This window comes from Ceratotherium simum, chromosome 8 (assembly GCF_057802395.1).
Source record: "Ceratotherium simum simum isolate JZ-2026a chromosome 8, ASM5780239v1, whole genome shotgun sequence".
In the NCBI taxonomy this organism is placed as follows: Eukaryota; Metazoa; Chordata; class Mammalia; order Perissodactyla; family Rhinocerotidae; genus Ceratotherium; species Ceratotherium simum.
The window spans coordinates 20,429,161-20,442,161 of NC_141907.1; the positions used below are offsets into that span (position 1 = coordinate 20,429,161).

The window sequence follows — 13,001 nt, forward strand, 5'->3', positions numbered from 1 at the left end:
CCATTTGCTTATAGTTAGTAGATTACAACTGAAGAGTCGTTTTACTGGCCTTCAAAAAAAGTTAGCAGGGGTCGCTGTGCAAAAGGCTCCTATCTCCCCCACTGCCGCCCACTCCCACTCCATTAAGGTTGAATCACCAGGCAATGGCAAATAAAGCAGAAACCGAACTTGGTGACAGCAGGCATGGGAAATTGAAGGATCAAAGAGAAACTGATGCATTTTACGAGGAAAGAAAACAGAAAGTCTGCCCAAAAGCTGTGAAAATGTTTTCTGGATCAACTTTTTATCTTGCAAAGGGTTTCTCCCCCTCCTTCAGACCTGCCCCTGCCCCTGTCATGGGCCCACTGGTGGCTCCAGCCTCCCAGACCTGCTTCTGTTCTGACCTTAATTAGCTGTGTGACCTTCAGTAGTCATTCTGGGAAACTTTCTTATCCAGGAAAGCTTAAAAGGGGGAGTTTCACTAGACCAGTGTATTCCCAGGGGACCTCTGGATCTCATGTTTCCAGGGGAACTTTTCCAAAGAGAAGTTTTATTTTCGTTTTACTTTGTTTTTGGTTTTGTTCTGTTTTTCTTCCGACAGTTTTCTAACTAAAAGTACCTTCTGCTTTTATGGTGTAAAGAACCTGGTTATTGCCTACGGCCAAATTTTCTGGAGGAGGGAGTGTGAAGAACACTTTCTCAGCTTTTTATTTAGTCAAAAGCTCCAATTGCTTCCTCAAAGTTCCTTTGTCTCTCTAATGTGATCCACGAGACACATCAGGCAGACTCTTCCCACCAGAGCACCACATTCAGCTCCTCTGATCTATCCCAGGGGGGGCCTGCCTGCCTCCCTTTTCCTCTGAAAACTGGTTTTGAGATGGCACTCTACCTTCCGCTACTCATTAAGCCCGGCTGTCTGGAACCCAACATAAGAGCTCAATTAGCCTTCAATATACTTATTTAGAATAAGGGTTCCTTCTAGATAGCTAGAACAATTACCCCTACTGTCTTATAGGCCTAACCCAATTTGGGGTTCTAATTCGCAGCCTTATGTTAAGGAAGTTGCCATTGAAATTGAATTATTATACATGAGTGTGGACTCAGTTCATTTCTTATGATAATCACTGAAACTTCGAGGTCAAATGGTAATTTCTCCAGCACTTTAGGAGATCTTTAGGAGCCCATGTAGAATATGAACATCCTCCAAAATCTAGTATGATTAATCCATGGGGAAGTTGTTAGAAAAACACCGTCTCAAGTATTTCGAATCTCCCCTTTCTGCACTTGTGTAATTTTCACTGGTTCCTCACGCTGTTTCTTACCTCTTCCCCTTTTCCACTAAAATCTACCCTTAAAGGATCTTATTTAGATCCTGACTCAACACAAAAAGAAAGGTAATTAGAGAAATGAACACTGGCAGTATAGTGGATGATATCAATACATTATTGTTAATTATTTTAAGGTGATACTGTGATTTAAAAAAAAATGAGTCCTTTACTTTAGAGATACATACTGAAATGTGAGCTACACCTTGAAAAGACGCCTGAGACTCGCTTTAAAATAATAGGGTGGTGTAGATGAAACAAAGTCGGACTTGACTTGATAAGTGCCAAAGCTGAGTGATGGACACTGAGCTTCATTATATGATTCTCTCTACTTTTGTACATGTTTGAAATTTTCTATTAAATAAAAATGGTATTTTTTTTTTTTTAAATAACCCACTTAGAGAAACATCTGATAAACTCATCCTAACGAAGATGTAGCTAACTGATAAGGATAAAGGATAGCAGTTATCTATTTCCTGATGTATCTGCATTTTAACAGGGGAAAAAAGACTTAAAGAAATGAACCCAACAGCGGTAAGTCAGGCAGGAACGAAGAGGAGAGGAGGGAAGGAGTGGGCCACCAGGAAAAAGGCAACGTGAGCCCAGAGCTCTGAATACAGTTCAGTCTCAATTTTCTATTTCCATCTAACCTAACAGGATTCAATAAAGATCACGCCAATAAACACAGCTACATTTTGTAAAAGCTATTTCTGATGCTACTTTATTTTCCATTTTTTTGTTAGCCACCATTTAACAACAGCTGCTATCAGAGCACTTGCGACATATCAGACTCCTTGCTGGGTACTAGAAACACGCGATTTCATTTGATCTTTATTTTAACCCTTTTAGATATTATTTTCCTCATTTTACAGATGAGGTGAAAGTCACTTGTGCAAGGTCACTCAGCCAGTAAGTGGTAGAAACAGGGTGGGAGTCTGGCCTCTTAATTACTTCACGGTCACTAGAGTGCCCTGAAGGAAACTCTTCCTGAGGGTTGGTCATTGGATGATTTACTTCTCTCACAGCATATGGACCAATTATCAAAGGTGTGCTAAATCATTAAGTCTTCCCCCTTATTTAAAAACAGTAATTAGGGGGCCGGCATGGTGGCATAGTGGTTAAGTTGGCGCGCTTCGCCAGCCCACGGTTCGCAGGTTCAAATCCCCGGCGCAGACGTATGCACTGCTCATCAAGCCACGCTGTGGCAGCATCCCATATAAAATAGAGGAAGATGGGTGTGGATGTTAGGCCAGGGCCAATCTTCCTCAACAAAAAAACAGGAAGATTAGCAACAGATGTTAGCACAGGGCCAATCTTCCTCTCAAACAAAAAAAACAGTCATTACTATTTTAAATTATGAAATAGCTAAAACATGATGCCAAACTAAAACAACATAATAATCTGTGATGGCCAACAAATGAAAGATTTATGAGGCTAACGAGGAACTATACTATGGACTGGTATTATTTAAATATTAGTAAGTGAGTCGACTCTGGGCTTTGGCAGGTCTGTCTAGAGCAAGGGAGAAGAGGGCTGGGAGATGAAGGAGACTAGAGAGGTAGGCAGGGGAGCATAGCCCACCTTGTAGACCACACGTGCCACACGTGGATTCTCCAGGACGCAGCTGCTGAGAGCACGAAAGCTTTATGGGGGAGTAACACCAGTAAAAGAAAAGGGAGGAAGCAGGCCGGGGCAGGGGAGCCACCTGACTGCCATGCAGATCCCACAGAGTTCAGCCAGCCCTGAGGCAGCTCTGAAGCAGAGACTGCCTGTCAGAGGAATCCTGCACCAGATGGAAATAGCCAGGCCTCTGCACACTCACCTCAGACCTACTGAATTGAAATCTGCATTTTAACAAGAACCCCCAGGGATTCTTATGCCCAGTAAAATTAAGGCTCCCCTCTCAATTTTAAGACAATTTTTAGACAATGCTAAAGTGGAGGAGATAACTACCGTATTAAAAAGGGTAGTCCAGGTAGACCTCATTGAAAAGGGAAACTGGGAATAAAAACACAAAGGAGGTGAGAGAGTTAGCCAAGCGCCTGGACTGAGATGTTCCCAGGCAGAGGGAATAGCTGGAACCAAGGCAAAGTGTGCCTGGAGTGTCTGAGGGACAACAAGATGGCCAGTTTGGCTGGAGCAGAGGGAGCAAGGATGAAGAGCAGGAAGGAGAGTCCAAAAGACAGAGGAGGCAGGGGTAGGGTGGCCAGATGCTGTAGGGCTTTTGGGGACACAGCAAGGACTTTTGCTTATACTCCATGATACGGGAAGCCACTGCAAGGGTTTGAGTAGATAAGTGACGTGACACATGCCTGAAAAGGATCACCCTGGTTGTTGTATCGAGAACAGACTATAAAGGGGCATGAGTAGAAAGCAGGTAGACTTTTTTCTTGGTGGGGTGGGGGGGGTGGTGTTGGGAGTACTGTAATAATCCAGACAAGAAACATTGTTAGTTCAGACCTGCTTGGTAGCAGAGGAGGAGGTGAGAAGTGGTTTGAGTCTGGACACATTTTTAAGGTAGATCCAATATGATTTCTTGATGGATTAGATGTAGAATGTGAGAAAGAGAGAAGTCGAGGATAAGTCCAAGGTTCTTGGTCTAAGCAACTGAAAGAAGTGTGACCAACTGAAGTGGGGAAGGCTGTGAGTAGAACAGGTTTCAGGGGGAAGATCAAGGAATCACCTTGGGCATGTAGAAGCTGAGATGTCTGTTAGACATCCAGGAGATGACTGGGCAGTTTCATACGAGAGTGGAATTCAGGAAAGAGGTCTGCTAAAGATGTAAATTTGGGAGCCATGATCAGTCATTCTACTATAAAGTCATCTAAGACTAGGGCTAAATATAATGAACTACTGCTATGCTTGTAGGTCTGCTGATTATACCAAAAGCTTTGGTCAAATAATATCATTGATGTGAAAGTCACTGTGACACAAACTTTTTCTGTACATCTCTCCTGGGTTGTGATCTGAAATTTCAGGGGCATAAAATAGTTAATGCACTTTAAATATGTTTTTAAAAAATAGTCTCAAATGTAAATGCAGAACAAAAGGCAACTCAGAGAAATCAATAGAAGAACTCTGCAAATAAAAAAAGATGATGATCATCTAAAATCAACTACATACTTTTCACTTTCCACTGGAGAAGGGACAAAATTCATTGATGACTCCCTCTCAAAAAAGTTCTACTAAATAAACTAGATAATGAATATATTTTAACTTAAATCTAGCACAATTTGGTACAGTATACCTTTATGCAGAGCATCATAGCAATTATTAACAGAAAGTGCTATGTTTCAGGCACTGAGTTAATCACTTTACATAACTATCATCTCATTTAATCCTCAATCCTATAAGGTTGTACCCATTTCACATTTGACAAGACTGAGATTCAGAGAGGTTAAATATGTGAGCCCAGATGGTTAATAAGTACTAGTGCAGAGATCTAACTCCAAATCAAATGACAACTACCTGCAAAATTCAAACAGTACAATTTTGAAATGAAGAAGGAAGCGATACTAATCTATTTTATTTTCCAATAAAAGGTAAGTGTTTCTTTTAGAAAAGATTAACTCTAAGCATCCAACTTTCTACAGCCAATAGATCCTTTGCAAAATGGTTGGAATATCATCTCTTTCCTCTCTCTTTTTTTTTAATAATCTTAGGCAGCCACCCTCCCACCATGACTCATGAGTCTCATTATAAGTATGACTTTTCTTGCTGATTTCTGGGCAATTTGATACTGATGACCGAATCAAAATATGGGCAAGTAATTTAGTGTTAGTGATCTGTACATTAAGATTTTATCTGTAGCAATAAGGTAAAGTAATATAATGTACTGTCAATGACATTAAAAATTTATATCATGTAATAAATTATATAACATTTATATTTTTAAATAGTCTACACCAAAAATATTTTTGGAAAAACCTTTTTCTTTTTGTAAAACGTACAGGTTAGCAGGCTCACATCAGCTTCAATTCTTATGGCTAAAATCCCCCACAATTATACAGTTAAACATAACCTTTCTTCACATTTCTCTAGAAGCTCAAGCTGACACCACTTGATAAAAACAAGACAGCATAAACATTTCCAGATTTTGCCTAAGGCCTTAGATTGAACTGTAGAGTATTAGGCAGGAAATTATAAAGCTACATTCATTAGCTTTGAATTCATCATCTTACATGTGAACATCTGTAATGGCCAAAAGGAACATGAAAATAAAAAGGAAGACACAAAAGAATGCAGTGGGTAAGTCTTAGACTTGTATGTTAAGAGTGGCCATCAGCGACATATAATCAACACAATGTAAGAGACAAAGAAAAGACTGTTGAGGGAGATTTTTTTTTTACTCTTAACAGCATATTCAATTGTTCTTATCAAATTATTCAGAGGGTATCAAACTTTTGGAATGACCAAACTTCTGTGTACATACACTGGATTATTTTTTAGTTACAAAGTAAGGTCAGCCTCATGAATGCAAAACATAACGAAACCATTTAAGGGCCTGGCAGAAATTAGTACATCTTAGACAGTGGGAAAAGAGAACAACTTTTATATGCACCAAATGTATATGTATTCAAAAAAATTTCGCTGAGTGTAATATGAAAGAGACTCATCAGGGTTTGCTGTTGTTGTCAACTGTTGGCTTTTTTCCTCTGTGAAAGAACACAAGAATTTAACTCGCACAGTGAGCTACTAATTCAATATTAAAGTACATCACCGGTTAAAAAAAAATCAGCTTTGTTTAATTTAAATTTTACTAAAACCTATCATAGGTATATAGTCTAAAAATAAAAGCCCATCCTGTAGCATAGGCCTCATGACAGTCTATGGGTGATTAAAGAAACAGAATCACAGCAGAGTTATGCGCTGGGGCAAAACATTAGAAAAAACTTAATTTATATTTAAATTTACTACTCTGTATATCAAGTGCCTATTGGCTGAACAAAACTGTATCCAATAATTCACATTCTATAACTTCATTCAACTAATACAAAAAGTTAAATAGAAAGATTTATAATTGAACACTGAGTTCCTAAGGCTGGTATCGCATATCATTCCCAGATAGAGTGAGAACTCATCAGCAGAGGACATAAGAGCCAAATTGAGAGTTGGACTTAAAATATCTTTCCCCGCTGTGTGTATAAGTAACACATTGTGAAGTGACCTAAAGAATTTTTCATGTTATTCAATTTTCTTTTCCAGGCAGACTACCACAGCCCAATGACTACAAAACCAATCCAAAATTCATCCTAATAGCCTTAGTAAAGGCAATTGGATCACAAAGATAGAAAAGGTCATCAATGATTGGAAAATGTATCATCCATTGCCCCTCTGCCACACTTCAAGGATAACTAAGGCCAATTATGAGGTTACCAATCAGTACTAGCAATTTAAAATAAGTAATCATACGTACATACTTTGTTATACTTGTATGTGGAAATGGGAGAGAGCAAGCAAAAACGACACTGGGATGGGGGCAAAGGAAAGCCTGAATATGCAGAACCTGCAAAATCCCTTCAAAAACTCTTATGAATTCTATGACCCCAAGGTCACATTCAAACCAGTAGAAATAGAGCTGGAATTCCAAAACCTTTGGAAAAAAGGGCTAATAAAAACTGCAGCTGATTTTATGCACCAGGAATGAAATGTTGGAACATATCTATCATTCACATGTGGGTTCATGTAATTTATCTTCAATTAGAATTATTATCTATTCAGCAGCTGAAGCCTAAGAACTGCTGATACACCGCAGATGAGAGAACACTTGCTTGTCTCTCGGCTCTGGCCTTTCTTAAGCTAAATGATGATCACACAATATAGATCACTTGTTCTATAAAACAATTTTGGCTTACGTGTGTAGTAAGCTGCACTGCCAGCATTTACATTTGCAACATCACTTCATTCCCTTTCGTAGACGGGAGCGGTTCTATTGCAACTTTTTAGCGTTATTGGTTCTACAACTCAGTCCCAAATTCACACAAAAAAATTACACAATTTTTTAATCCAGGATTTACTCCTTTGAAATGAGTTATTATAGCTAGTGAAAAAAAGCCCAGATATTTAAAATATTTGAATCCCAAAGATATAATAATTTAAAAGTAACTTTTACGATATTTATAATTAAGTACTTTATCTCAACACAGTCTAGACTTCCAAGGTTGTCAAGCCAGTGTCTAAAGTATTCTAACCTAATTCTAACACTAATGGGAGTGGCATCTGTCTGAGCTCATGCTTAAGAGTTTACACTGCCAAATTAATACAGAAAAATACAACCCAGAAATCAAGGCGGCATTCTCCACTGTAGTGTTTTCAAAAGTAAGTTCAATGAGAAGTCAATAAGTATTTAATTTAAAAAATAGGTTCCATCTTTAGAAAAGGATACATTCAAACCAGCTTCAAAGGAATTCTTAGAGCCTTTAATATGCCAATAGGCAGGTTTGCAAAGTCCCAAAATTATTTGCCCACAGAACCTTTTATCCCCATGAGCATCTCAGGAATGATGCTCCACAAAGCAAGTCCTGAGAAACATGGCTTTGGCATTTTGGTGTATTCAGAAGCTTCATTAATTCCTCAGGCTATGAGACATCAGTCTACTTCTTAAAATTTAACAACACAAATAACTGTTATAGCCAATACCTCTGGAATTTCGGACTCAGAGATTGAGCATGTGGGCAGGGAGGGGGGAATACACTTGTTTATCATGCTACACCATTTTCACCTCCCTAGCAAAAATATGTTCAGAAACACCCATGTTAACCACTCTTGATGGTCATGCCCAACACCTGGACAAACTAACCAATATACAAAGGCTGCTTAAAACAAAAACAGTGGAATAAAGTTTTCACTTGTCCAAATGGAAAAATGCACAAATGTCATATAAAACAATTTATAATTACATGTTTAGAACTGGTAACCCTAGTTATCACTTAGGGGTCTATATATTGTCTAGTTTGATAACATTTACAGAGCTATCTTCTTTGAACCACTAGTGAATAATTAAAGTGACTATGGAAAATTTCTTTTTACTTGAGGAGGTCAGTTACTTTAGAGCAGTGTTTCTCAGCCTCAACCTCAGCACTACTGAGATTCTGGGCTGGATAACTGTTTTGGGAACTTGTCCATTGTAGAGTGTTGAGCAGCACCCTGGCCTCCACGTACTAGATGTCAATAACATCCCACTAGTTGTGACAACCAAAAATGTCCCCAGACGTTGCTTACATATAAGCAAATCATCCCCAGCTGAGAACCACTGCTGTTGAGTGAAAATTAAAGCTTACACCTTGACTCTACTTCCCGGGGAAACGTCCATTTTACAGGCATACTGTGACTTACACACATCAACGGATATCTAGTAATTAGTAGCATTAGAGATCTTTCTAAATTTTGTATAATCAGAAACATAAGTAATTTGCGAATGCTAGAGAGAATGGTTAGGAGAAAGCAGTCTACACATTTCAAAGAGAATTAGAGGTAATTTTACCGTCATTATATTAGTAAGAATTATCTGAATCATAATGCTTAATTGAAAAACATTCTAACAATTAGAAAAATGCTAATTGTATATTATAATCTGTTAAGGATCATAACGATTGAGGCAGTCTAAGAATAAAGATGTAGCAATCATCAATGGCTAGCTCAGCCCATATTCTACTCCTTGGCCAAATATTCTCCATGAAATTCTCAATTCAAAAATCTCATGTCTTGTCTTTAAATTGCTTTTTGTATGGCAGCTTCATCACTTCTTTCAAATTATTAAAAAAACCCTTCACATGTCATGAAGAAGAAGCCTGGTATGTGTCAAGAAGTACATTATCTAGTTTTGAAGCCACTTCTTCAATATCCACATCTTCAGTTTTGTCATAATTGTCAACTCCCAATACATCACTCTCTTTATTTTGTTCTTTTCTTACTGTCTTTAAACACTTGTCAAGTCTCTTTATGAACAAGTCCACATCCTGTGTCTTCATTCCAATGGCTGATGCAGCATTGAGGTAAGCACAAGGGTAATTATTTGTATGTGACATAAAGCCTCTGAAAGTGTAGCCACTCACAGTTTGCACAGACCCATGAGGCACAACCCTGAAAGAGAAAAGATTTACCAATTTAATATGTCTGGTGATGTTAACAGAATATCACCATAAACAAAAGATATCTGTGTTACTAAGCCTTACATTTACTTATTAAGAAGTTTAAAAAGAGCCGGCCCGGTGGCACAGCGGTTAAGTTCACATGCTCCGCTTTGGCGGCCTCGGGTTTGCTGGTTTGGATCCTGGGCGCGGACCTACTCACCGTTCATCAAGCCATGGTGAGGCGGCGTCCCACACAGAAGAACTAGAAGGACCTACAACTAGGATATACAACTATGTACTGGGGTTTTGGGGAGAAAAAAGAAAAAGAGGAAGATTGACAACAGATGTTAGCTCAGGGCCAATCTTCCTCAAAAAAAAAAAAAAAGCTATAAATCATGGCCTATGAAAACAGACTCTGTCAGTCTTACAATAAAAATTATACAATACACTGCTATTTTACATAAAAAAGTATTGCCTGGTGATTACCGTTTACTCCTCTTCTATTAAACAGCTACAAGCTCTAGGAATCACAAACACCTCTACATCTTCTTCAAAGAGGTAAAAAGAAAATTATTTCTGTTTTTGTACCAAATATGGAATTTGACTTCACATCTACACACTTTAATGGAATATTGAAATTTGTAAGTCAAACCACTTTAATTAATTGCTGTGCATCATCTCAAATAATCAACAAAGGAAAATTACACCTATCTGATCAGTGCTAAGCAATGGAGGGTTTTAAAGCAAAGATCCAGAAATTATGTCACTGCTTAGAGCAGGGTGGTCATCAGCAATCAGTAACATTCAGCAATGGCACATGAGTTTTTTAAGCTTGATTTCACTGGCATCCTTGATATAAGTAGACTTCTAATGGTACTTTTTTTTTTAAAGAAGTCAATTAAGATCAACCTAAACATACAAACAGTGGCAACACTAAAAGCAAGGCCAAGAAAACCATTTTAGAAGTGTCAAAACTACGCCGTAAACAGATATAGTTCATCAAGGGAAAAGCTGAATTAATCTAAGATTTTTTTCTTTTAAAAAGTTGTCCTTTGATGTGAAATCTCTAACTTCTAGCAGAGAGAAACTCTTTAATAGAAGCATGTAAAGAAGAGTATTTAGAGCAATATATTTCTTTTCAAGTCATTTTTCTCTGACCTTATTAAATATAAAATTAAAAATGAAATTCATTTTTAAGCCATGTACATACAAGAGCAAAAGATACATTTTTTAAAGGCAGTACTTAGACAAAAATTGCATAATCTTTTTAGTTTAAGAAATGGTGTTTTCGTTAAAAACATTTTCACTTAAATTTAGTAATGAAGATGACTTATTTCTAACTCCATCATGTGACACTACTGAAAATTATATAACAAAGGAAAATAAAGACAAAAATTTGTACAGAGAGGTAATGAAACTTTGTTTCTGTATGTCTATTAAAACAAACACTGTTCATATCTTTCTGTGACTATTTCAAGTGTAGGCAGTCCACAGGTGGGCATATAATGAATGGCCTTACAGATCTCTACCTCATCATTCTTTTACTCCCTGATGAATTCTCAGGTGTAGGTCAGAGTGTACTTAGGGGACTATTGTTAAGGAAAGGTACTTGATTCGAGTTAACTTTGAAAAGCCAAATAAATCCAAGCCTCTTTTAAACATACTTACCTGGCTCCAGAAACCTGTCTGGTAAAAAGCATGGAGCCAAGCTGAGTGACAGCTTTGTCACAGTGCTCATCTAGTGTCTTAAGTGTCATAGCTGAAAAAGAAAAAAGTATCCTAATGAGCCTTGGTTCACCAGCACAAAAATCACTCAAAATACAAACACTTAATGATGGGGACATCAATTTTTTTACTATTCTGTTAAAATACATATAAAATTTACCATCCTAACCATTTTTAAGTGTACAGTTCAGTGGTATTAAATTCATTCACATTGTTGTGCATCCATCCCCCTAACTTTTCATCTTGTAAAACTAAAACTCTGTGTCTATTAAAAAATAACTCCCTATTCTCCCCTCCCTTCACAGCCCCTGGCAACCACCATTCTACTTCCTGTCTCTAGGATTTTGACTACTCTAAGTGCCTCATGTAAATGGAATCATATAGTATTTGCCTTTCTGTGACTGGCTTATTTCATGGAGACATTACTTTTTATTGTCAAGTGGTATGATTTCACTTTAATGCACTTAATAAATTATAGTAAGGATTTGTTTGCATATCAAAAAATATGTTAATATAAATTAACATACTCAGAATTAGAACAGAATTTCCAAATTACCCTTCCAAAGAGTGAATTTTCCAATTAAATAGATGGGACAATGGGATGATCAATATGGCAGTTTATTCAAATTCAACCATGTTTTAAGAACTTATAAAATGAGAATGTGGGATATATTTCAGCACATATATAAAACTAAGTAAGATCAACTTCTGCATATGGAAATGGAAATTATCTTTCTGAGGTTATATGCGTAAACTATATTCTATTCATACCACCACCACGAGCTACCATTTCCTGAGAACTGACTCACCTTAATAGATACTTTACAAATATATCTCAACCACTGTTAAACAATTTTGCAGGGAAGGGATCATTATCCCTATTTTAAAGATAGGGAAAAGGAGGTTAGAGGCTAGTACATGGTGGAATTGAGATTCAAACCATACCATATCACCTTCTATAACACCTACATAGATTATAAACCAGCAAGGGACTGATTGGGGTGGGTTTTATATATAACTGGTGGCCAAATGGTTTTCCATGGAAGCTCATTCCAGAAAAAGGCTTCAGTTACAAATGACTCTTTCCTTACTTTACTCAGATATAGATGAAATACGAAACATGTTATACTACATCTATTCACAAATTAAAAGCGATCAGTATGAAGCCTGAAAGTTAGTTAAACGCATAAAGTCAACATTTATATTATCCTGTTTAGTAGCTCTTGTACTACAGGACAAAAATACATAGTCGTTTTACAAACCAATGAAATTATCATAAATACAGATATCTCTAACGTAGAGACAGTCAAGAAAACAAACAATAATAGCATTAAAAACAATATAAGAATAGCTTTAATTTCTAATATTATGGTGTTTTGTTAACTGGTAGAAATTTTTACACATTTATATAGAGTTCTTACTAGTGACCAAATTATTTTGGTTAGAAGCAGGAGTTAAAGTATTATTTTCTGTATATTCATTATATTCACTATAATACTTAATATTGATTTGGATTCTTTCCGTATATAGGTTTTATCTTAGAAATACATTGAAGCATTTCTAAAGGCTAACTAAACTTTTTCAATTTATAAGTTAACACTATAATGAATTTAGAAATATCACTGTAACCAGAAAGAATTCATACTGTTTCTAGAAATACCAGCTTCCTGCTGGGGATGGTTCAGAAGTACTGATTTTTTTTTTAAAAGAAAAAATTACCTAAAGATATGGGATTGTGAGGTGTATGCAACAGTCTTTCATTGTAGGCTTCTGACAGCTTCTTTAGTTGGTTGGACAGATATGAAAACATTTCCTGCAACAACAAAATGTTACATTTAAAGAAAATCAAATAAATACTTACTGCAATTTGCCAGATTTAGTAAGACAAAATCTGACAGGT

At 37.0% G+C, this 13,001-nt stretch overlaps 1 protein-coding gene across 1 annotated transcript in view; it reads right to left on the reverse strand.

Moving 5' to 3' along the window:
• Nucleotides 1-1,623: 1,623 nt before the first annotated feature.
• Nucleotides 1,624-13,001, reverse strand: part of SEPSECS (Sep (O-phosphoserine) tRNA:Sec (selenocysteine) tRNA synthase) — a 38,636-nt gene continuing 27,258 nt past the window's right edge. The window contains exons 9-11 of the mRNA XM_004432320.3: nt 12,821-12,914; nt 11,045-11,135; nt 1,624-9,386 (exon numbers count right to left, since the gene is read on the reverse strand). Coding sequence (XP_004432377.3) covers nt 9,080-9,386; nt 11,045-11,135; nt 12,821-12,914 — 492 coding nt within the window. The 3' untranslated portion in view covers nt 1,624-9,079. The remainder of the gene's footprint in view (nt 9,387-11,044; nt 11,136-12,820; nt 12,915-13,001) is intronic.